Source organism: Emys orbicularis, chromosome 5, assembly GCF_028017835.1.
Source record: "Emys orbicularis isolate rEmyOrb1 chromosome 5, rEmyOrb1.hap1, whole genome shotgun sequence".
Classification (NCBI taxonomy): domain Eukaryota; kingdom Metazoa; phylum Chordata; order Testudines; family Emydidae; genus Emys; species Emys orbicularis.
The window spans coordinates 58,962,524-58,988,937 of NC_088687.1; the positions used below are offsets into that span (position 1 = coordinate 58,962,524).

At 39.4% G+C, this 26,414-nt stretch overlaps 1 protein-coding gene across 1 annotated transcript in view; it reads left to right on the forward strand.

The window, feature by feature from the left end:
• Nucleotides 1-26,414, forward strand: part of ARHGAP10 (Rho GTPase activating protein 10) — a 232,123-nt gene that overhangs the window by 125,454 nt on the left and 80,255 nt on the right. The window contains exons 13-15 of the mRNA XM_065405556.1: nt 4,666-4,731; nt 13,059-13,133; nt 25,206-25,293. Of these exons, the coding sequence (XP_065261628.1) occupies nt 4,666-4,731; nt 13,059-13,133; nt 25,206-25,293 (229 nt within the window). The remainder of the gene's footprint in view (nt 1-4,665; nt 4,732-13,058; nt 13,134-25,205; nt 25,294-26,414) is intronic.

Consider the following 26,414-nt stretch of genomic DNA (forward strand, 5'->3'; position numbering starts at 1 on the left):
AAATTAAACACAGGCATAGATGTGTGTAGTGTTGAGGTCTAAGTTCACACCTGCTTTGAGGAAAACTATACCGTTGTTCATGTCAACTCATTTCATACTATAAGTGCCTTAAGGGTACAACTTACTTCTAAACATAAAACTTTACTGGTTGAGATTATATTTGTATGGAAGTCAGAAAATTCAACAATATGGCATTGGAAACAATAACTTAGTCACATTGCACACATATATAAAAAGAGCATAAAGGCTAACTTCTTATATAGTAGTATAAAATACCGCAGGTCTGCAAGTGTAGTGAGTTAATGTAGCAGTGAGAATCAAAACTTGTGTGTCCTCAAAATCTGAACCATAACCTGACATTAAAAATATATATATATATTTTTTTAACTGTTTGACCTTTCCTGTGGAGAAAGAGGTAGTGATGAATGTTGAAATGGATATTTAATGGCCCACAGCTGGGCAGATTGTTACAAGTACCAGTGAAAATTCTGATTCAGTTTGCTCAATGCACAGCAGTTTATTGGAGAAAGAATTACACAAGCAGTAAAAGGTTATATAATACGTCTTCCTAATAAGCCTCAATTCCCCAATCATAAACCCTCAGTAACTATGTTGGCCTTACACAGTATCTTGATTGGCAAACAAAGCAGGTATAGCTACCAGTCCTAGAGGGAGACTCAACTCTTCTCCTCTCCTCGGTTACTTGGTCTGTCAAATGTCTCCCGAAGCAGGGTCTTGGTTACCCCAAGGCCCTCTGGTTCAAAAGTCCCTCGTAGCAGGTTGTTGGCTACCCTGAGACCTTCTGTCTTACAGCATCACAGACCTCTTCAGATGTTAATTGGTGAACTAACGAACTCTGCTTAGCATTTATACCTCTTGTTCTCAGAGGAGTCACATGTCCCAGAAATATGCCCTGTGTGCATTTGATTACTAGGGCTGTCAAGCGATTAAAAAAAGTAATCACGATTAATCGCACTGTTCAACAATAATAGAACACCATTTACTTAAATATTTTTGGATGTTTTCTACATTTTCAAATATATTGATTTCAATTACAACACAGAATACAAAGTGTACAGTGCTCACTTCATATTTATTTATTATTTATTTTTGATTACAAGTGTTTGCACTGTAAAAAGACAAAAGAAATAGTATTTTTCAATTCACCTCATACAAGTACCTCATACAATCTCTTTATCATGAAAATTGAACTTACAAATATAGAATTATGTACAAAATCCCCCTCCATTCAAAAATAAAACAATGTAAAATTTTAGAGCCTACAAGTCCACTCAGTCCTACTTCTTGTTCAGCCAATCGCTCAGACAAACAAGTTTGTTTACATTTGCAGGAGATAATGCTGCCTGCTTCTTGTTTACAATGTCACCTGAAAGTGAGGACAGGCATTTGCATGGCACTCTTGTAGCCAGTGTGGCAAGATATTTACATGCCAGATGTGCTAAAGATTGATATGTTCCTTCATGCCTCAATCACCATTCCAGGAGGCATGCGTCTGTGCTTATGACGGGTTCTGCTCGATAGCAATCCAAAGCAGTGTGGACTGAGGCATGTTCATTTTCATTATCTGAGTCAGATGCCACCAGCAGAAGGTTGGTTTTCTTTTTTGGTGGTTTGGGTTCTGTAGTTTCCATATTGGAGTGTTGCTCTTTTAAGACTTCTGAAAGCATACTTCCTACCTAGTCCCTCTCAGATTTTGGAAGACACTTCAGATTCTTAAATCTTGGGTCGAGTGGTGTAGCTATCTTTACAAATCTCACATTGGTACCTTCTTTGTGTTTTGTCAAATCTGCAGAGAAAGTGTTCTTAAAATGAACGATGTGTGCTGGGTCATCATCCAAGACTGGCATAACATGAAATATATGGCAGAATGCGGGTAAAACAGAGCAGGGGATGTACTATTCTCCCCCAAAGAGTTGAATCACAAATTTAATTAACGCATGGTTTTTTTTAACTAGCATCATCAGCATGGAAGCATGTCCTCTGGAATGGTGGCTGAAGCATGAAGGGGCATATGAATGTTTAGCATATCTGACACGTCAATACCTTGCAATGCTGGCTACAAAAGTGCCATGCAAATGCCTGTTCTCACTTTCTGGAGACATTGTAAATAAGAAGGGGACAGCGTTATCTCTTGTAAATGTAAACAAACTTGTTTGTCTTAATGATAGGCTCAACAAGAAGTAGGACTTGTAGGCTCTGAAGTTTTACATTGTTTTGTTTTTGACTGCAGTTATCTAACAAAACAAAAAAAATCTACATTTGTAAGTTGCACTTTCAGGACAAAGAGATTGCACTACCGTACTTGTATGAGGTGAATTGAAAAATACTATTTCTTCTGTTTATCATTTTTACAGTGCAAATATTTGTAATCAAAATTTTGATTTCAATTACAACACAGAATACAAGATATATATGAAAATGTAGAAAAACATCCAAAATATTTAATAAATTTTAATTAGTATTATCTTGTTTAACGGTGCGATTAATACTACGATTAATCGTGACTAATTTTTTTGAGTTAATCGCGTGAATTAACTGCAAATAATCGACAGCCCTATTCATTACTAGTTTTTCTAATTAATATTTTAGAAGGGACTGCAAAACGGATAGAGACCAAAGATCAGTTGATGTTTATCCTCTCCTCAATCATTCACTTGAGCTCTTAAGTGTGGTGCCATCTTAAAGGGTCATTTTGACCTGGGTCAGCCTGTGCCAACCTCACTGATTGCGTGTTTTTGCGTTTTCTTTACTTGGTGAGCTGGTCATTGGCTTATATGTTCCAAAGTTCCATTTTGAAACACACACACAGAGATAGAGCCTCTGATCACTCTCAATAAATTTCCATACCAACTGTCTGATGCTAAGAGAACCCTGCTCCCAGAATCTTCTAGCAAATTCAAATGTATCAAGCCATAGCAAACTCGTGTTCACCACATTCATTCATATCAATCACAATAATTCATAATAATTTGACACCGTCCCAACAATGAAGGCAGCTATTCTCCTTGCATTCAGGAGTTAATGCATGTGTTCTTTGTAATCCTGGGCTTTATTGTGCTCCCACTTAAATGGATGGAAAAACTTCCATAAGCTTTCATGGTGTAGGATCAAGCCAACAGTGAAGGTGAAAACCAGATGGTTAGGTGGCTTTGGAACATGAGTTTTGATTTAGTAGAAAAGGGATTAAACAGTGTCACAAAGATAGTTGGTCCTCGAGTATTATCCTGTGAATACATTAGGTTTTAGGTAGCCCATTCATCAGCTGCCATGAAGAGATGCACATACATGTCCTAAATCTGTGGTGGGGAAATTCTTTTGGGTTGTGTAGGATGTACTTTGTTGGGGATGATAGAATGATTCCATAGGGGAGAAGCATTGCAATGTGTTCTGTACAAGTACTCTCTTCTCAATTGGGTTAACTTTCTTAGATTTTATTCATTATACATAATACTTTTTAAAAAAGAGACATTGGATCAATTTTTTAGGTTTGTCAAAATATTTAAAGCTAAAAAGTTATAAATAATGATTTTTGATAAACCAATTTCTTGAAATGACCTCCCAAAGTTTGAAATATTTTAATATTTCAAACTTCGGGAGGTCATTTCAAGAAATTTTGTTCAAAAACAATTTTTAAAATGTATAGCTTAAAAATTGATTTTTTGTAGTCATATCCTTTATTTAATAAACGACAAGTTCACATGAACTTCTCTTCATATGATTTTCACTTTATTTTAAAAGGGAATATCATGGAATTATTTAAACAAGACTGGAAATACAGTTATTGTCTTTTTGGCTGTTAGTTGAGGGTTTTCCATTAGAAAGTCTCTGTGTGCATTTTAGTTTTATGGGTGTGTTTTAAGAATTGGGGGTTTCCTTCAAAAATCTACAGTGCATATAGCAAGTATTCAAATATTCAAGATCCTGCAGGATATGTTCCAATGAGCTGAGAATTTTTTAGGATTAGTCTGTCTTGCTTTGCAGTAAATAATCTTAAACCATATTCTTCTCCTGCCAACATATGTGTCTAATTACGGGTCCAATCCTGCAAAGACTTGCTACTGTGAATAGACTCCCTGAAGTTACTACACCTTGTAGCAAGTGCTTGCAGGATTGGTTCTGTACAAATATAAGAGAGCAAAAAAGAAAAATTTCTCTAGAAGATGTAACAAAGGTCCCTACTCCTGGAATTCTTCCTCAATTTTGCCTGAGTGAGCCCTGTCTGTAGGGTTAGGTGCAATATTACTTTCTACCAAGAAAGCAGCACTAGATTGGCCTTGAATCTTTGTATCTTTGGGCATGTCTACATGAACACTTCCTGCACAGCAAGCAGGGGTGTAAATCTGCAGTGTTCCAACGTGCTGCACACTAACTGTCCTGTGGTCCCTGCTGATGTGCGCAAAAAGTTCCCTAGTGTGCGTTGACGTACTGTGGTTTGAAACAGAAGTAGGTGAAAATACATTAGGGAATGTGTAGGGCATAGCAGCAAGTTCCACACAGAGAGCTGGTGTGAAGCATGCTGGAACGCTGTAAATTTACACCCCAGCTTGCTGCATATAGTGTTTGTGTAGACATGCCATCTGTGAGAAAAAGACTAATATATTATTAATTGTTCTTAAAACCTTTTCAAACTGTTTTTCCTTTTAGGTGCACAGTTGGATAAGATAGGGTTCACAATTCTGAGAAAATGCATCAGTGCCGTTGAAACACGAGGTAATGATCAACTCAGCCAAGTGCTACTGCTCATGAGGGAAGGGCAAAGATGACAAGAAGGTGGGAGTGGTGTGTGAGTGCGGATCTGATATAAAGTCTCACCGGCCCATTGTAGAGCTTGGAGAAGATGGAGGCCAGATGCAGAAGAAGCATCTGTCCAGCCCTTCCATTTTAGCTGTTGCTGTGCTCCAGGTAGAATCATAGAACCATAGGGTTAGAAGGGACCGCAAGGGTCATTTCGTCTAACCCACTGCCAAGATGCAGGATTTGTTGGGTCTAAGGGGGATCTGCTCTTGTGTATATGAAAATGTGTCCTGTACTCCTGAGGAAACCCTGGTGGAGGGTCTGTAGGTATATTCTTCCTCACTTTTGTGTCAGGCCTCATGCAATCCCAGTGTTTGTAAAAAGGAGGTTAGATATTTGCCAGTGGTTAATGAGACACCATCCAGGGATGTGTGTAGTTCCTACTCCTCCCTCTGCAGGCTATAAGGGGCTTAATATGCTGCTAATTAAGCTTTTAATTTTTTAAAAGGTATAACATTTATTTAGACTTGTCTTTCAAGAGAACAATGTTGAGTGAGGCAGGACAGTGAAATAAACTATGTGTTCGTGTTTTCCTTTTTAAGAGAAGATTAAATGAAAATGGATAATTTACTACCCTCTATTTGTTCTTCTTAATGTGAAAAGAGCAATTGGAATTGGAGTTGTCTAGTCTTTCCATACTGGAGCTGCTAGTTATATTTGAGAGACTAATGTTGCACAGAGCAGAAGATTAGTATCTTTCCGGTATATCAATTTCCTTACTTTCAGGATACAGTGGTGTAAAAAAGTAGTTCTGTCACATCTGCTGTCAGTGCAAGGTCTGTCTTGTTAAGCAAAGTTTTCTACTTGTGTACTTAGAATACCATATAACTGATGAATACAAGTAGTTTTGTGAAGTTGGGAACTTAACCATTAATAACAAAGAATAATCTCAGGAACTGTTTTCACTTGGATTTTAACATCAATCCACTATGATAGGTTTTTGAATAATTTCAGGTTAGACCATATCTGAACTGACATTATTTTGGGCTTTATAGTTTTTCAAATAGTTGTCAGATTTCCTTAACTTAATCCATCATTTTAATTATTTTAGTTATCTAGATGAGCGATTCTCAACCTGTGGTCCGCGGACCCCCTGGGGGTCCATGGACTATATCTAAGGGGTTTGCGAAAGACTTAGATTGAAAACTGACTGAACATAATTCAACTATATACAGGGCCGGCTCTAGGATTTTTGCCGCCCAAGGCAAAAACAATTTTGGCCGCCCTCCCACCCCGTTTTTTAATTACCCCACCCCCGGCTCCGCCTCAACTCCGCCCCTTTCCGGCCTCCTCCCCCCAGGCTCTCAAGCCTAGGAGGGAGGGGGAGAAGCGGCGCCCGCGCCGCGGCCACTCGGAGTCTCCCCCTCCCTCCCAGGTTTGAGAGCCTGGGAGGGAAGGGGAGACCCCGAGCGGCCGCGGCGCACGAAACAGCTGATTCGCGCGCCGCTGCTCCCCCTCCCTCCCAGGCTCTCAAGCCTGGGAGGGAGGGCGAGTAGCTGCGCGCGAGCGGCAGCAGCAGCAGCGGAGGTGAGCTGGGGCGGCCGGGGCACATTTTTAGGGGCGGCATTCTGGCGCCGGCCATGCCAGCCCTAAAAATGTGCCGCCCCAAGCACCAGCTTGTTTTGCTGGTGCCTAGAGCCGGCCTTGACTATATATAGAGACAATAGATTTCCAAATGGGTCTGCACCTCCATTTGAAATTTTCTAGGGGTCCGCACCTGCATTCGAAATCTAGGGCTTCACAAATCAAAAATGGTTGAAAACCACTGATCTAGATTAAGATCTTAGATTTATGTGTGTCATCTTTTAAAAAAAAAATGCTGATAAAATGTAAATAAGTCTTAAAACGCATACTTTTCTCCACAGGAGTGAGGAAGTAGCAAGCTACTTTATCAACAATTACATATATGTTGTATAATTATGTTACTATTAGAAACGGGGCTGGTAGCCTGGCCTATTACTAGGGTTGCCTGCCCTTATAAAACCCTGTTTTCAGTTGTTTATAACTTTGCCAAAATAAATTTTTTCATGCCAGGTGTGTGCCTCAGGCCAACGGATTGATTGATTTATTGAGCATTTCCGTTAAAACGGTTCAGCTCTTTCAGAGATCAAGGCTAGGAAAAAATACCTTATTTTGCCTGTGTTAAAAAAGTCTAGACCTTTTATTTGAAAAGCTCTAGTACACCCATGCATTGATGCAAGGACTTGAAATTTGGCAGGGGCGTCCTGCGTGTCAGGAATGTGCCTTTTGCCATCCCTGTGAAGATCTGCCCAAATTTGGGCAAGTTATAAGCCTTAGAAAAATCACAGTTCAGACGTGCTGAGTAGATATTTCTCAGATTTTAGTTACTAAAATCTCTAACAATTCCATCTACAACGAGCATGCTCCAGCCCTAGAATCAGCTGGACTTTCCCTGCAATTTCAGCTTTGGGCTATAGTTGGCTGTACCTGGGTCCAGGTCTGGACACCTGAACTGAGATCAGGAAGACTGTCTCTACTGTCCTCTCAGTGACCCTCTGCTGGGCCTAAGAAGGGTGGAGGAGGAGGAAGTCTGATTCGAATAGAGAGTGGACAAGAGCTGTACCTGTTGGTGGAAATAAATTGGGATGAGAAGACTGGGACTGAGAACCCAGTGGGAAGTGGAGATGGATCTGAGGTGGAACAGTGTGAAGGGGGAGAACTGGGATTGGCTGGGCAAAGAGACTGAGACAAGGAGCTGGGGGCATATGTGGTAAGAGTTGGGACTGGGAAGTAGTGGGATAAAGAATGTAAATGTGGGCTGGGGATGATGGGAGGCTGTGAAGGGAAATCAGATGAGCAGCTGGGGGGGGGGTGGGGAGACTGGGACTGGGATGTGGGGTCCAGAGGAGTGAGATTAGGACTTGCTGGCCCAGGCGATTGGGACTGGGATGAGAAGCCCGAGGAGTGGATACTGGGTGTGGCTAGGTGAGGCGAGTGTGACTAGGATGAGGATCTTGGGGTGGGGAAGACCAGGACTGGAACAAGGACAGGTTGCATGGGGGGAAGGTGCGAAAGGGGTCAAGCTTGGGGAAAATGAGCAGACGTGTCTGTGCCCAGTAGAGTTCACTCCCTTGCAGAACCAGAATGGAACCCAAGATTCCCAAGGCTCACCATTCCTCTGCTGTCCTCAGATATCTGTGTAACCCACTGGCAAAGTGTCCCATCCGCCTTTAATGCTGCTACTCCTGCTATCATGTGAACAGTTAGCTCAAGCGGCAGGGATCTGTGTGGTGGATCTGCTGATGAGCCATATGATTGTCAATATGATGCCATGTGATGCGTTTTGTTTTTAAACTAGGAAACTGCACACTCAAAACTATGTTAAAGTAACAGTAAGGTTGCAAAGTCACGCACTCAAAAGTTAGCAAATGCTACACCTGAAGCAGGAGTCCTGCAGCCAACCGTCGTCTTTACTACACAACCCTCATTCATCCCTAGTGCACTGAATGATGCATAGTCCTCCAGAAAAAATATTGTGATCATGTAATTGAAGTTATATTGTTATGCATACACACATGGGGGCTGAATGAATTCTGGCATTTCCTAACTTTGGAGTGCTTGACTTTACAACCTTATTCTAATGTTCTTTTAATGTAGTTACTATATATATATATATATATAGTAGATAACATGCACAATGATAGTTACTAGTGAAAACAAAATATTTCTTTATTATTTTAATTTTATTAAGAGTTTTCAAAAATAAATATTCACTTTTATTTGTAGGGTGGGGAATTCAGGTGTGGGTGTAGGCAATATGACTTCTATCTAGCATTCCACAATCCACCCAGCTGCGGTCTAACGGAACATGACTTGGAAATAGTATACAAAGCCATGGTTATTGTTTATCTGTTCATTGACTCTGAATAGAGTTACCAGAGAGCAACTGTGAAAAAAACGGGACAGGGAGTGTGGGAAGGGGGGTAATAGGTGCCTATATAAGACAAAGTCTCAAAAAACGGGACTGTCCCTTTAAAAACGGGACATCTGGTCACCTTAACTCTGAACATACTTAAGATGTATTTGAAAACAAAATAAAACAAAATCTTGCCTTGTGTACGACATGTGCTGTTGCTCTCATAGGGATAGAAGATCAGTTTCTGCACTGTTACACCCATACATCTCTAATGATGTCTGTTGAGCTGTATAAGCATAAGTGGTGAAAGAATTTAGGCAAGTCTCCTTGATGTACCTTTATAATAATAATATGAGGAAAACTATTACCCTTCAAACCTCCAGATTTTATACCTAGGTAAGAGAAGATGCACTAAATTCAGCCTTATAACAACTTTTACTGTGAATATTTTACAGTAAGTTGCTAAAGGAAGTAATGTTCAATAAAAGAAAATAGAAGACAGATGCTCCTCAGAGTCTGTGTCTGTATGCCATGTTTTATCTCTTTTAATCATAATGGGTGTGAGGTTGGTGTGGGAGGAAAGAGAGGACAGTCTAGTGTGGGTGGAAACTGAGAATAGTCTTGTCATGTCATAGCAGAAAACTCTGGTATGCAAAGAAAAAAAAAGAAAATGAAAACATATTGAGCATTAAATTGTCAATGGCTGAATGATTTTCTCAGTTGTGTTATTCATTTTATCAAGCTGAGAAGAAATAATTCACTTTGAATTAAAAAACTACTTCAATTAAAAGTAGTATTAGCTAGTAGACTAGAATTCTTGTGAGCTGATGTATAAGGATATTTACTAATTTACTAGATTAGAAAACTTGAGCTATTAAATCAGCATTATATTTTAAAAACTCTGTGGGCCCATTTTTCTCTGAGCATGAGCACAACTCTGATGGGATTTTCAACCATATACTGTATCTGAGAGCAAGACTGGATGTTTTTTATTCCATTATTTACAGTTCAGCACCTTAGTGGATAATAAAAATGAGAGAGAAAAGATTATAGAAACATCAGAGTGCTGTTCTTCCAATAGGAAAAAGTGTGTGTGTGTGTGTGTGTGTGTGTGTGAGAGAGAGAGAGAGAGAGAGAGACTGTAATTCCTCTGAGCACTCATTAGGGTGGCATTCTGTAAAATTCAGTGGTAAGGGTTAGTAACAAATTTCCACTGTGTTAGTAATTGGTACCGCGGCAGCACCTATTCTAAGATGTAGGGACAGATGGCAGCAGTGAGCTGTCATCTCAGTTTTTCCTCAGTAAGAATTTTTGTTTCACTGGTGAGAAAATAGGGAACCTTCCCATAGGAACAACCTGGTATTACCTTGATTTGTCAGTATGTGTGTGTGAGCACATCTGTAGTACATAATTGGACAGAAAACATAAGTAAAACGTTTCTGCAGCTATATTAATAGCCCACATTAGCAATATGTATAAAAAGAACCTCATCTAAGATGTACATTGTTGGTAGACACACCCTGCCTGCTATGGCATACATTTGAGACAGGGGGACTTGTTTTACTTATAGTAAATTTGTTTATTGGCATGCCTAGCAAACCATATGTGTCCAAGTCAAGCCCTGGTATTCTGAGAGCCAGTAACCCATAATTCATGTAAATATAAAAAGAATTAGAATACGCACTGTGGAGCCTTGCAGCTCTCAAAGCTGTTAATAGTGCTTGGTTCAAAGGCCACTACTGCTGGTTGAACCAAACGCTCTAAAATAAATCACCTTGTCAATCCCTCTGTGATTAGGAAAACATTTTCCACAGTTATCAGTCTCAGGTACTCTGCAGCATTTAAACTTTCAGATCTGAAATCACATGATTTTAAACTGTGTTTGTTTTATTTAAAATTTCATTAAAATAAAAACGGTGTTGAGAAGCATTAATTCCCCTCTGCACCTCTCATTATGCATTAGCAATTAGCTCTGCTTCTTTCAGGTTGATGAATTTGAACTTGATCAATTATCTGATAGTAATTACCAGTGCAGAGTGATTACTATTGCTAAAGTGGCATTCTAGTTTCAATATTACTGTCATTTCAGACACTTCACAGCAGTACATCTGTTTTTAAAACCAAACAAGGGTTGCTGTGGCTTGTCCTAAATTATTTTTAAGCCTAAAGTACCAACACTTTTTGAGTCAGCACAATTTTGTTCTTACTAGTTTTAATGTTAGCAGTGCAGTAAATCAATATACAACCTGACAGCTTGAACTTCTGAGATGAGCAAAAACAATAAGATAGATTTGATTGCAAGAATGTTGCTTCAATTTTTCCTTGTTTCTTGCATACAATGCAGAAGCTTTGTTCTGCAGCACTAGAAACTAAAGTTGGATCCTCCTGCAAAAAGGCCTAGTGCCATTTGGCAAAGCATTAGAAAGTTGGATATTCTTATGAGAGATCTATACATCTTTGGGCTGGAGTTCTCAGGGAATCCCAAGGGAAATTCAAGCAGGAACTGCTCTTTACTTTGCATCCTCTCCAGTCCCCCAAGATTTCCAGTGCTTCCTAGTTTTGGGTGGGTCAGAAATTATTTTAATTGTTTCCTGCTGGCAATTTTCTAAGTGGTATGTAGTACATGTGTGGTTGTGATCTTAATCTTAAACATGGGACTCTGGAAAACCGAGAGGTATGGGAAGTTACTTTTTGTATATGTAAATTCACGTTATAATATCATTAGATCTGTGGCCATCTAGACAATAAGAAGAAAGCCCAAGAAGAAGAAGAAAATCTAGAAGACCCTTTACTTTTCAAATGTCAAGATGTTTTGACCAATGAGTATACTAGATGGTGGTGGTGGTGTCTAATTTGTGAAGCTGCTAGAGTAATTCATTAAGAATAATATTTATTGTAAATGATACTTATGATTTTTCAAGATATTTATCTAATATTCAGGTATAAGCTTTCCATTATTTGACTAGTTTTGCTTGTTGTTTCTTTTGCTCTGTGTTGGAATCATCTGTTGTTGAATCTGGGAGTTCTCCACAGGTCTTATTTGTCTGTATGTTGTATTCTTTAATAATAATAATAATAATAAAAATATGAACAATAAAAGCCAATCACACAAAACCTACCCTGTAGTTACAAAGAGAAAATAAAGATTGTTCTCACATTATCATACCTTGGGGCATTTCTGTATTTCCACTTCTAGGTCCATATGAAACCAGGAAGTACCGAGCTTGTTATTGTAAATCGGATTGCATGAGAGCCCCAAAGTCTCAATCAGGTTCTCATCCCTATTGTGCTATGTTGTATACAGACATGTAAAAAAGGGTGGGGTAAAGGGATTCAACATACAAGCAATGTGATCAGTGTGACGGTGGGCATACAACGTCTGGGTTTTTTTACTTTTCTGATCTTCTTTACATTTTTATTTATGCTAACAAATCTTAGTTTTTTGGAGGGAGGTTATGTGAGATTTCAGTGAGGGGAGAGAGGGAATGTTGGAGTGAAAAGGGACTGAATAGAGGGGGGAAGGGGCAAAGGGGAAGAAAGAGAAGGGGGGTGAAAGGAAAGTGAGCAGCATAATGGCATGTTGAGTGAGGCTGGGCAGCTAAATTGTTGCAATGGAAGGGGGGTGGGGTTGGATGGAATATGAGCAACAATCAATGGCAATACAGAAAACGAGAGTGGGGAACAAGAGAAGCTATCCAGTGTGTCCATGTTCCAGAGCTGAGTAAATTAGGATAGCGGGAGACTATGGATGCTCATCTGGCTGTTGAGGTTGCACCCCACAAAAAGGACAGGAGAGAAACTTCTGGCCTCAGTCCTGAAGTTGGGTTCCTCTGGGTATACCCAGTGTGGGGAGCACAGTGGGTTGGAATGATGCCTTGTATCTTAAGGAAAGAGCATTGTTTACTGATGTGAAAAAAGTTTGGTTTGAGTTTTTAGGAAAGAGCTCGTAGAACAGGGGGAAAAAACAAACCCTAAAACTATTCACAAACTCCTAAATGGTCTGTCAGTGCATTGGAAAAAATGTGCATGCACCTTTTTCCTGAAGACCAACATTTTATTTAGCTTGGATTTATTTTAATGGACAGCAAAAAAGAGGATTGTAGACAGATACTTTATTTGCAGTGTATTCCTGTCGTAGTCATGAGTGACAATGTGGTGAATAGCAACAGAGGGTCCCGTGGCAAAAGGTGCCACAGGACCCTCTGTTGCTTTTTACAGATTCAGACTAACACAGCTACCCCTCTGATACTTAATGTGGTGAATGCAACTTTGATGAAAACTTCTTGTTTAGCATTTGAAAGTTTTTTTAAAGTTTTATTTGCTGTATATTTGAATCCTCTGGCTGATCTGTTTTCTTCCTCAATAGGTATAAATGACCAAGGATTATACAGAGTTGTGGGGGTGAGTTCAAAGGTCCAGAGACTTCTGAGTTTGCTAATCGGTATGCCTCTATTTTATAACAACTTTTACCATGTTTTTATTTTGATTCATGGTTGATTTAATTTCAGTGTTGATTTTTATGTAATGTTTACATTTACTTATTTTATTATTTTGGGTCGAATTTTATCTTGCCTTACTCATGCAAATAGTTCTATCCTGCACTCACTGTGGCCTCTTGGCTGAGTAAGGCAAACAAGTTTTAGCTGTTAGTATAAACAAAGAAAACAGCCAAAAGGACCTGTTGGGACAAATCATGGGTGCGGTATAAGTAGGTTTAAAGGAGCCTGAGTTTAAATTAATCTAATCTACACCCACGGTCTGGAAGTGTAGAAAAGTGGGTATATGGGAGGGGAGGGTCTCCTTTTTTACACCTTCCTTTTTTTTGTCTTCTACCTTTTTTGGCTCATGGTGAGTAAATGACATGAGCTTAAATTCCCTTCGGCCTGGTCACAGGATTTGTATCAGTGTAAATATGTCAATTAGGGATGTGATTTTTTTTTTTTTTTAAATAATATAGTTATCCAGGTACAGGGCCTAGTATGGGCACAATTATACCAGTATAAATGTGCTTCTACCAATCTAGCTTTCTTCCATTTGGGAAGGGGGGGATAAGCTATACCAGTATGAGCACATATATACTGATATAACTGCATCCACATTATGGGGGGTTGTACCACTTTACATACTGATATACTTAAAGTGGTATAACTCATGTGTGGACCTTAAGCTTGGTCTACATTTAAAAGTTAGTCCAACATAGCTACTTTGGTCAGGGATGTGTGGGTGGGAGGGAACAACCCCTGACCAAGGTAGCTATGATGACCTAGTATAGAGGCAGCTATGTTAATGGAAGAATACTTCCTTCCACATAACTGCTGTCATTGGGGGAGGTAGTATTCCTACTAGGGCTGTCAATTAATAGCAGTTAACTCGCACGATTAACTAAAAATAAATAAATCACGATTAACACACAAAAAATTGCGATTAATCGCACTGTTAAACAATAGAATACCAATTGAAATTTATTAAATATGTTTGGATGTTTTTCTACATTTTCAAATATATCGATTTCAATTACAACACAAAACACAAAGTGTACAGTGCTCACTCTATATTATTTTTGATTACAAATATTTGCACTGTAAAAATGATAAAAGAAATAGTATTTTTCAATTCACCTCATACAAGTACTGTAGTGCAATCTCTTTATCATGAAAGTTCAACTTACAAATGTAGGTTTTTTTGTTACATAACTGCACTCAAAAACAAAACAATGTAAAACTTTAGAACGTACAAGTCCACTCAGTCCTACTTCTCATTCAGCCAATCGCAAAGAGAATCAAGTTTGTTTACATTTACAGGAGATAATGCTGTCCACTTCTTAATTACAATGTCACCTGAAAATGAGAACAGGTATTTGCATGGCATTGTTGTAGCTGGCGTTGCAAAATACTTACGTGCCAGATGCGCTAAAGATTCATATGCCTCTGCTTTGGCCATCGTTCCAAAGAACATGCTTCCATGCTGATGGTGCTCATTTAAAAAAAAATGCATTAATTAAATTTTTGACTGAACTACTTGGGGGACAATTGTATGTGTCCTGCTCTGTTTTACCTGCATTCTGCCATATATGTTATGTTATAGCAGTCTCGGATGACGACCCAGCACATTTTCTTTTTAAGAACACTTTCACTGCAAATTTGACAAAATGCAAAGAAGATACCAATGCGAAATTTCTAAAGATAGCAACAGCATTTGAGTCAAGATTTAAGAATCAAAAGTGCCTTCCAAAATCTGAGAGGGACGAGGTGTGGAGCATGCTTTCAGAAGTCTTAAAGGAGCAACACTCTGATGCGGAAACTATAGAACCCAAACCACCAAAAAAGAAAATCAACCTTCTGGTGGTGGCATCTGACTCAGATGATGAAAATGAACATGCATCAGTCCACACTGCTTTGGATCATTATCGAGCAGAACCAGTCATCAGTATGGACGCATGTCCTCTGGAATAGTGGTTGAAGCATCAAGGGACATATGAATCTTTAGTGCATCTGACATGTAAATATCTTGTGACACCGGGTACAACAGTGCCATGCAAATGCCTGTTCTCACTTTCAGGTGACATTGTAAACAAGAAGCAGGCAGCATTATCTTCTGCAAATATAAACAAACTTGTTTGAGTGATTGGTTGAACAAGAAGTAGGACTGAATGGACTTGTAGGGTCTAAAAGTTTTACATTGTTTTATTTTTGAATGGAGGTTTTTTTGGTACATAATTCTACATTTGTAAGTTCAACTTTCATGATAGAGATTGCACTATAGTACTTGTATTAGGTGAATTGAAAAATACTATTTATTTTGTTTTTTTACAGTGCAAATATTTGTAATCAAGAATAAATATAAAGTGAGCACCGTACACTTTGTATTCTGTTTTGTAATTGAAATCAATATATTTGAAAATGTAGAAAACATCCAAAAATATTTAAATAAATAGTATTCTATTATTGTTTAACAGTGCAGTTAATCGCGATTAATTTTTTTGACAGCACTAATTCCTATAGCAGTAGAAAAACCAATTGGTGTCTGCTGTGTCTGCACTATGGAGTTATGTCGGTATAGCAACATAGCTATGCTGGTATAGTCTCCATCAACATATATCAACACTTAAAATGCTACAGCTGTGCTGCTGTAGCACTTCAGTGTAGACCAGACCTCCAGACGTTTTAATCCGGACCTTGAGTTCCCTCCGGGGAGCGAGGTCCAGGGCTTGCCCCGCTCTGGTGCTCCAGCCAGGGAGTGGGGTGGGAAGCAGCGGCATGTCCCCACTCCAGCTCCTACATGTTGGGGCAACTAGTGGGCTCTGAACGCTGCCCCCGCAGCTCCCATTGTCTGGGAACCCTATGGCCAATGGGAGCTGCAGGGGCGGTGCCTGTGGATGGGGCAGGGTGCAGAGCTGCCTGGCTGCGCCTCCACGTAGGAGCCGGAAGGGGGACATGCTGCTGCTTCTGGGAGCTGTTTAAGGTAAGAGCCACCCGGAGCCTGCACCCCTGACCCCCTCCCGCGCCTCAACCCCCTCCCCCAGCCCTGATCCCCACCCCACCCTCCGAACCCCTCCATCCCCGCCCGGAGCAACCTCCTGCACCCCCAACCCCTCATCCCCAGCCCCATCCAACAGCCCGCACACCCAGCTGGAGACCGCTCCCCACCCCCAGCCCGGAGCTCCTCCCGCACCCTGAAATCCTAATTTCTGGCCCCACTCCAGAGCCCACACCCTAGCCAGAGCCCTCACCCCCTCCGCCCCCCCAACCCCCAATTTCGTGAGCATTCATGGCCCGCCATACAATTTCCATACCCAGATGTGGCCCTTGGGCCAAAAAGTTTGCCCACCCAGGTGTAGATGGGAACGGTTCTCCTGTTCCTGTAGGTAATCCATCCCCCTGAGAGGCGGTAACTAGGTTGACGGAAGAATTCTTCAGTTGACCTAGCACCGTCTACACTGGGGGTTAGGTCGGCTTAACTACATCTGTCTGCGGTGTGTATTTTTACACACACACACACACACCCGCCACCCCGAGAGACATAGCTATACTTATGTAACTTTTCAGTGTAGACCAGTCCATGCTCATAGTCTACACTACAGACCTATATCAGTATAACTACATCACTCCAGGGTATGGAAAATCTATACATAGTTATAGCAGCCTAACCCCCATGTAGACAGCGCTATGTTGACGGGAGAGTTTCTGCCATCGACATAGCAACCACCTCTCAAGGAGATGGACGTGGATTAACTATGCTGACAGGAGAAGTGCTGTATGTGAAGAAAAGCCTTCATTTAGACTTCCTCACATGCATTTAGCAATGGGAAGCTTATACATCACCCTATATAACCCCTCTGAATTGGGCTCATCACACTAATGCCACCGGAATATTTTTTTCTTTTTCTTCTGGAAAACGTAATGCTCATTTAGTCCCAGTAGTCACACTTTTCCTGCCACCCCATTGCCTCCAGAAAAGTGCTGGCATTTGGTTGAATTTCGTCACCTGTTTAATATCTTACACCAAAGTTATAGCCATGACTGCACAATGTGCAACATTTCCAAATTTCCTGTCCAGAGCACTGACAGTACATGCAGTTGGACAAGACCACAGGGATTAGTTCATTTTTATGGAGCTTCCAAACCTGTCACTTGACAGCAAGGGTCTGATTCTCAGGGATTCATTGGTATTCAGAGAAGCTTGTTTGCAGTTTGCACCAGGCTCTTCTCCAGAACCATGCATGCTCCATCTGTGCTGATAACACAGTGTTCTTTGGCACAGCAAACTGGAGGAAACCAGCAAGTGAATTCATTTCATTACCCCAGACATTATGTGAATGACAAAGCGCTTTTATATTATATGCTGCTGTCAATTCAGTGCCACCTGTACGTCTTTTTTTTTTTTTTTAAAGCAGGCTGTCTCTTCAGGAGTGATGATAAGACTTCAGGCTTGAGGGCCTGTATGTCATATCAATCTGTCATAATGACCTTGCTAAATATTAATTTATATGATATCTTACTTTAATTAATCAATATTAACAATTCCCTGAGGTACTCTGTCAATGCATGTAAACCTGTCTGTATTTTAAAGCGTTGTAACAAGAAGGGAGTGTTAGGAAGCATAAACCAAGATTAATATAAACAACCAACACACAACAGATTCTGATAGCTGTTTAGCTGTGTTAGAATTAAAGACTCAGTAAGCAATAACCTTTTTTTAGCCATTAACCATGGGAACAATTACCTGTCATCAGTTGAAGAACCTCGTTAGAATGCATTTGCTACCATGGGCTGTTTTTGTTTTTCTACTCACTGGTTTATCTAGGGTGTGCAGTTTTGGCAATCAGATTTTCCTCTTTACCATGAGTGGTTCCAAATTAAATAGACTCAGGTTCCAGTGGTTCAGTAGCAGCTGGAAGAGTTTAATGGGGATTCCAGCATCTGATTTTACTTAATTTTTAAATTAGAAACACTTTTTTGCTCCTTTCCAAGATTCATGTAATGATTTGGAATGGAAAGATTATACTAATGTCAAGACAGCAAGAAACATCAAATAGAGAACATGTAATGTTATAGCCAGGTGCCCCTCCCCTCTCCCAATAGTTCACTGAAAGTATCATGTTGTGATCCTGTTTGCATACTTATTTTTATGTGGTCTCAAGGAAGATTAGAGAAGGGTTTCTGTTTGTTATAGTGCAGAAGAATCTAAAACATCTGATTAATCTATACTCCGTTGTCTCTGAGTTTAAGTATCCTTGATAAAATCCTCCCTCCAGTGTTATTAAAAATAAAACAAACCCCCATCTTTGATTATCTCTGATTTAACTTTAAGGGTATTAACTTTTTTTATAAGATCTCAAAGAGTTTTCAAGCTACTTTTATTTATCATGGACCATCCAATGCATGTGGTCCAGAATGCAAAAAGATTAAAATAGACTTCAGATGCTAGGAATGGGTGGTGTTAGTATATAGCCTTTTTGTCTCTTTTTGGAAAAGAGATAAAACCAGAAGAAGAGGTATATGGAAGGAAGGTGGAAAGACCTTAATTATGGGCCTTTTTCTGTAATACCTTACTCTCAAGGAGTCCCACCTGCCAGAGTAAAAGTTTGTGGAATCAAGCCTTGCTTATGATCATAAATTAAATTCAGTTAAAACAAAAAACATGTAATTCTGTAAAACAGACAGTATGTTCATTCTGTAATTGACTTACTCCTTGAATTTGTCTGTAACCTATATAGTGCCATGTTGTTCTGATTTTCAACAATAGTCTTGTTTAAATATGAATGGCAAAGGCTAACATTTTGTAAACAAAGGTCTCATTTTTGCCTGAAATGGATATTAAATTAATCTTCTAACTTATTATAAACACGGATACAGAGTCACTAGTTTGTAGGTATCAGGAGTCTCAGTCTTAAGCCTTTCAGACTGCACTGTTGTAGTGCAGCCAGCAGGATACTCAATTCCACTCACTACTTCGTGTATGATTCTGTGTAGCAATGTGTAGATTCTGTGTTTAGATGTTGCTTGTAATTATTAGAACTGGGAGCACTGGCTGTTGGGAGTCTGAAAGGACAGGAAACAGGAAGGAGGGGGAGGAGTTGAGGACGCAGAGTGAGAGTTACAGAGGGTGCATCAGCAGCTTGGAAAAAGGTTTCCACTTTAAAAATAAAGTCCTGTTGAAGTTTGTTAGTACCTTGCCTGGCTGATACAACATTTTGGCGACGAGGATGGATCTTCTGCCTCTGAACTCACCTGCACCCTTTCTGCAAAGCCCATGTGAGCCTCCAATTGCTTTTACTGCCTGGATCCATATGTTTGAGACTTATCTGCTTGCAATCAGTGCAACAGAGATTTCTGAAGTAAGAAAGCGTGCTCTGCTAATCGACTGCCTTGGAGCAGAAGGGCAGTGTATATTTTACACTTTTCCCCTTGCAGATGATAAATATGAGACTGCACTCACTGCATTAAAGAACTTTTTTGTGCCAAAAGTGAATGTAGTAGCTAATCGCTACAGATTTCGCCAGCATGAGCAGAAATCAGGGGAGACTATAATGCAGTATATTGCTTCCCTGAGGAGTCTGATTGTAACTTGTGACTTTGGGAATAAGGCAGATGAGATGATTAGAGACCAGCTCATTGAGAAAACAACCATGCTTCCTGTAAGAGAACGCTTACTTCTAGAACCACAACTTACACTAGAAAAAGCAATAACCATTGCTACTCAGATTGAGTCAGCTACAGCTGAAGCCAAAATAATGAGCAGGGATACAGGAGACACTGTCCAGGCTGTGACTCCTTTGCAGAAAAGTTCACTATCGCTGCAGACAAACAATTGCAAGAGGAAAACTAATGAAAAGCCACTGAATCAGCAAATTCAAAATACAGTAAAAGCATGCTTTCGCTGTGGATCCCCACAATACCTTGCAAGCCACACAGGATGTCCAGCAAAAGTAGCTCAGTGCAATCATTGCAAAAAGATTGGGCATTTTGCTAAAGTATGTCGCAGGAGCCAGTTCAATCAACAAGTGCATGCAGTTACAATACCAGATGTTACTGTGCTGAGCGTGGACAAAACCACTACTGCACATATTCCAGAACAGATAAAGTGCACTGTAAACGTTTCCGCCATACTCTCAGGCAAATCACACTCTGTTCAGCTAATGTTGGACACTGGCTCAGCAGTATCTATACTACCTGATTCCAGCTATTTGCATTACTTTAAAGATGTGCCTCTTACTGAACCCAAACTTCAGTTGGTGTGCTATTTGAAAAACCATATTCCAGTACATGGCTGCCTGCCAGCAATAGTTACTTTTGGTGATTGCCGTGTAACTGCAGAGTTCTATATTGTCCACTAAGGCACTCCTATCCTTGGCAGAGATTTATGGGCTGCTTTAAATCTCAGGGTAGTTAATGGACTAATTGATCTTCTTCAGCAAAGCACTCTTGCGGTACACACACTAGTTTCAGCTGGGACCCAACACCAGGTTGAGGAGAAACTCGGCTGTGCTTATGGGTTTCTGCATAAAGTTAAAATGCGGAATAATGTGATGCCTGTACGACAGAAATTATGGCGCTTATCATTTTCAGTCAGGGAAACTGTTTCAGAGGAACTTAGAAAACTTGTTCAAAAGGACATTATTGAAGAGATTAACTCCTCGGAATGGGTTTCACCTATAGTAGTGACACAGAAGAAGGGTGGAGGCATTCGCCTTTGTGTGGACTTAAGGGAGCCAAATAAAGCTATTGTGATTGACAACCATCCTCTTCCTCACATAGAAGTATTTGCAGAGCTCCGTGGAGCAAAGATGTTTTCTACTCTTGATTTGCAGAGCGCATACCACCAGGTTATATTGCATGAAGATAGCAGAGCCTCACAGCATTTATTACACAAGGGACTATTTAGTTTTAAACGTGTTCCATACGGTCTTGCATCAGCCCCAAGTGCCTTCCAAAAAATGTCCTTGATTCTGAAGAATCAACATGGAGTTCAGTGCTATTTGGATGATGATATTGTGTTTGGAAATACTACTGAGGAGCATGACAATAACCTGCAGTCTGTACTAAACTGCATCAGCAAAGCAGGCCTCAAGCTCAATAGGTCCAAATGCAAATTTAGAGAAACTGAACTCTCCTTTCTCTCCTTTCACAGGCTGGACTAAAACCTGATCCAGATCATATCATGGCAATTTCAAATGCTTCTCCTCCAACAGATTTGCAAACCTTGCATTCCTTCTTGGGTCTTACCTCCTGGTATGCAAAATTCATTCCCAATTATGCTTCTATCATTGAACCGCTACGAGAATTACTACGGAGAAGTTCAACCTTAGTGTGGACAACGGATGCACAAGCTAGTTTCGAAAAGGTGAAAGACTTGATTGTACATAGTCCAGTACTTGCACTATTCAGTCCTGCATTGCCCACAATTGTAACTACTGATGCTTCTGATTATGGACTTGGGGCTGTCCTTGCACAACTTCATGAGGACAACACAGAGAGGACTGTTGCATTTGCTTCAAGGACACTAAGTAATGCTGAGAGAAAATATTTTACAGTCGAAAAAGAAGCACTTGCTTGTGTCTGGGCTACTGAAAAATGGAGAACTTACCTGTGGGGCCGCACGTTCAAGTTGCGCACAGACCACAGCCCTTTGACGACATTGCTCACCACGAAAGGACTGGGAAGAGCAGGATATCGTATTGATAGATGGTCTGAAGACTACTCTCTTTCAATTATGAACTGGAATATAAGCCTGGAAACAAAAATGTGGTAGCTGATTGCCTTTCTCGCCTGCCTTTGCCTTCACCAGATGATCCACTGGAGGATGAGGATGTAATAGTTGCGCTTATTACAAGCACTCTTACTGCAGTTACAAGAGAACAATTTCAAGCTGCTTGTTCAGCGTGTCCAATTCAACAAAAACTATGGGAATTTGTGACAAAGAAATGGCCCAGTAACCCTAAAAACCTTGACCCAGTTTTGCTGCCTTATTTTAGAGTTTGTGATGAACTTTCTTTGCTCGATGGCGGTGTGCTACGAGGTACACACCAGCTATTTGTGCCAGAAGAATTACATTCAAAATGCATACACCTAGCACATGATACTCGTCAAGGAATTGTCAGAACCAAATAACGACTACGGAATCTGTATTGGTGGCCAGGGATGGACTCTCAAACTGAAGCACTCATAAAATCCTGTGTCACTTGCCAAATGCATGATAAGACAGCAGTGACATGTACCCCTCCATTACAGCCTGTTCCTCTTCCTGAATCTGCATGGGAAAAAGTGGCAATTGACACTATAGGACCCTTTGATACTGCTCCAGTTGACTGTCGTTATGCCATCACTTTAATAGACTATTTCAGTAAATGGCCTGAGGTAGCATTTACATCGCAAATCTCTTCTGCTACAGTAATTAAGTTCCTCCCTTCAGTTTTTAGCAGGGAAGGTAACCCCAAAGAACTGGTTTCAAATAATGGTAGTCAATTTACTTCCCTGGAGTTTGAAACTTTTCTAGCAGAGAAGAACATTTTACACAGAAGGTCATCCCTATATTACCCTCAAGCCAATGGGGAAATCGAATGGTTTAACAGAAGTTTGAAAGAGAGTTTGCAAATGGCTCAACTGGAAGGGTGATTGTGGATACCCTTCACTACTGATTTCTTGCAAGCATAGCGGGCTACACGACATGCCACAACGCAAAGATCACCCGCAGAGTTACTGCATGGAAAACAGATGAATACTAAACTGAACATTGCTGGATTGATAAAGGCATGACCTGAGGCCCCAACCAAGGATGATGTGAGGAAAAACAGTTGAACAGAACCAAGCAAAGTATAAGGCTTTCACAGACAGGTGGCAGGGTGCTAAGGAACCAAAGTTTGAGTGTGGTTCCTTTGTTAGAATACGAAAAGCTGGAATTTTACGCAAAGGGGACCATAAATTCACAGCTCCTCTTAAAATCATACAGAAGAAGAGACCTTACACCTATTCACAGAATAAATAGTGTGTTATTTAAGTGCAACAATCTACAAAGAATCATGTTTTTATAAAGTGACTTTATGATGAGGTGACCGTTAAAGTCTTGTATATTTTATTGATGGGTTCAGTTTTGACTTCTGACAGTGACTGTCATAAAAAATGCCAGGCATCATATTTCATAGAAAAGAATTTTGCAAATCCACCTACATTTTAAAACAGCTGTGAAAGTTACTGCTATGAATCCATTGTTTACCCTATTTTATATACAGTGTATTATAATACATTTAAACTCCCACAGTGGCCATATTAAAATCAAAACTAGAAACAAAGCTGCTCCTCCTAACCTAGCTCAATGAGCCTCATGGCTTTTATAAACCCTATTTCCATAATATCAGAAATTTTAGGAGATTTAGAGCTGAATTTTCAAAAAGTCTTTAAATCTGCACACCTTTATTTGTGTGCACACAAATATTTGCATCTGCAGCTGCCATTCTTGTGTGTACATTTAGTTTTTGCACGCACAAATAGCTGTGTGTGCAAAATTGCTAGCATGAATGCCGAAATCCTATTGAGTCCCCGTAGCAAATGTGATTCTTAAATGTTTAGGACACAGTGGAATGTAGCAGTAAAGTAGAATAAAGGAAACTGTTTAAATAAAAGACAACAGGCAGAACCAGAGAGTCAAGAAAAGTGTTTGATCTCTATTTCTTTTTGTAGTCTCAGGGCTAGTTTTTTGGGGTGGGGCTAACAGGAGGGTAATCTTTGAGAAGTTCTAGTGTTTTGCCCCAGGAGTGAATAATGGAATCCTCTCCCACAAATTTTTTAAAAAGCGAAAATACTTTCTAATATTTTAAGGATGATTATTCACAGTGTTTTCTGAAGTATGAATTTCAAATATGTCATTAACAAATTCCACACAACCAAGTGAACCCTCTGATTGTGAAGGAGAGTCAGTGATGATTGAGGAGTTATTTGAAAACAGTGAAAATTTAATAGTGGATTACTAACATAGTCACTAGAGTCATTAGTTTCTGATGTGACAGCTGCTTTTTATTCCATGAAGTGAGTAGAAAGGTTTCCTTCTCAGTGGAAAGAATGTGATTCTCAGAGCACAGGAATATGTTGGAAAGAAGAAAATAAAAGGTTCCATTTTAGACAGTCTTCAGGTTTTTGGATGGTGGTTGGCTGGTAGCAAGTTGACAGAAAATGTTATCTGACTGGTATTTTAAAATAAGATTTAAATAATTGATTTAATGAGAGAGAATATTCAGTTACAGAAATAATTGGTTGGCACAGCCTTTAGAACATAATTATTTAGTCCCAGTTAGAAAGGACTGCACCTTTAATCAGGGTGCCTAATTTGATTTTTTAAATGTATCTGTCGTTTGTCCAACAAGCACAGTAACAAATTCTGAATCGTAGGAACTGATCAAAATGTAATCCGTGTTAATTACCATTGTTATAGTTTATGACATGTTGCTGTCAGTGACTGTAATCAAAAAAAGTTGAAGTACTTAAAGACACAAAACATCTTGGGTAATTGGCTATCATTTTATTTGTTCCTCAGTGGCTTTTTCTTTAAAGTGAGTTTGATCTGCATCTTTTCATGAATATCCCCATATAGAAAGCTCCCTGCCTCTTCTAAATAAGGGAGTCTGGAAAAAACCCCTTCAATAAAGAAATTTCAAATTAAGTCTAGTTTAATTGTATTGCTCACTAAGGAGAGAAAAATCAGTGAAATAGTTTTAAAAGCACTTGTAAATTTTTCAACGAGATAGACGTGTATTTTAGTTTTAAATCCTACTTCCATTTTAATATTAAGAGGTAGAGGACAATTTTGGATTTAAACTAACAAAAAAAGTTTCTAAATTATTGACTTCAAATTTGATATACTTCCATTCAGGAATCTTGCATTTTGTTGTTTCCTTTAGGATTATTATAATATTGTTGTCTGATTTCACAGATACACACGTTCTGCCATTAATTTAACTTCGATAAAATCTTTTATGTATGTACAGATTTAGATTTTTTTTCCCTTTATGGTCATTTGTTAGATGCAAAAACCTGCAGTGAAATTGATCTGGAAAACTCTGTAGATTGGGAAGTGAAGACGATTACTAGTGCTATGAAGCAGTACCTGAGGTAAGGTTACATGTGTTAACTATTCATAATTGAACTCTAATTACCACAGATTGATGACGATGATGTTTTATTGTTGTTTTGGTCACTCGTTTTTACTATTGTTTGGATGGAAGTCTACACTGACTACAAATCCACATATTTATTTAAGGCACTATATTTGCTTGGGGATGGGAGTTTCATAATTTCACAAAGAGTGGATTAAGATTAGTGACTGACAAACTTCAAAATGTTTAGAGGGGATAAACACCTAAGTGTTTGGCTGATTCTCTAGAAATCTTGGGTCTGCAGAATTGGCCTTTCTTACAAAATTTGCTGCTTCCAATCAGGTTAGGCTGTTCAACAGTATTTCTTCCTTAGGGTACTTTTGGTAGAGCTAGTCCAAAAAAGGAGGGGGGGGGGGAAATCACAAAAATATCATTGAAAATAATTTGAAATTATGTTTACATTTTGAAATCTGAAAAATTTGACTAGCTTTATATTTTGCTACTTCTCCTGGTCCCAAGGAGTTGTAAAAGTTGCCAGGAGAAAAAGTAAGAGAAGTGCATCTTCAGAGGTTTGGGTCTGTTCTGTGTGCAGACCAGTTTTCTGATTCTCTGTTGAGATATTCAGCTGAATTATGTAAGAATATACAACTTTTTGTGTGTCCATTATAGTTTAATATGAACAAAACATTTTTGTTTTGTTTGTTTTTCTTGAAACCTAAACAGTGCTGGGTTTTCAGTGATGAAAATCCATTTAAATTCAAATTCGAACTCTTTTATATTAATTTTTCTGGTATCAATAAAGTGAACTAAAAAATAATGGAGGCATTTTTAAGTATCAAGCTTGGCTCTTGAAGTATAGCTTATAGACTTCAGGGAGGAGAAAACATATTTATTTAAATGCACAAAATAAAATAATATTGCTGATCCAGAAGATCCTTATATTTTCTACAGTAATTTTAAAACATGAATAAAGTCAACTCAATATACTTGAGTTTTTTAAAAAATGTTTGTCAAATTTTTCTGTGGTTGCTGTTTAGTTAATAAGAATTTTATTCGGTGATGGACAATATTTTTTTATATGTGACTAGCAATTTTGAGGCATTTTAAAGGGGCATGATTTTCAGATGGTTGGTACTC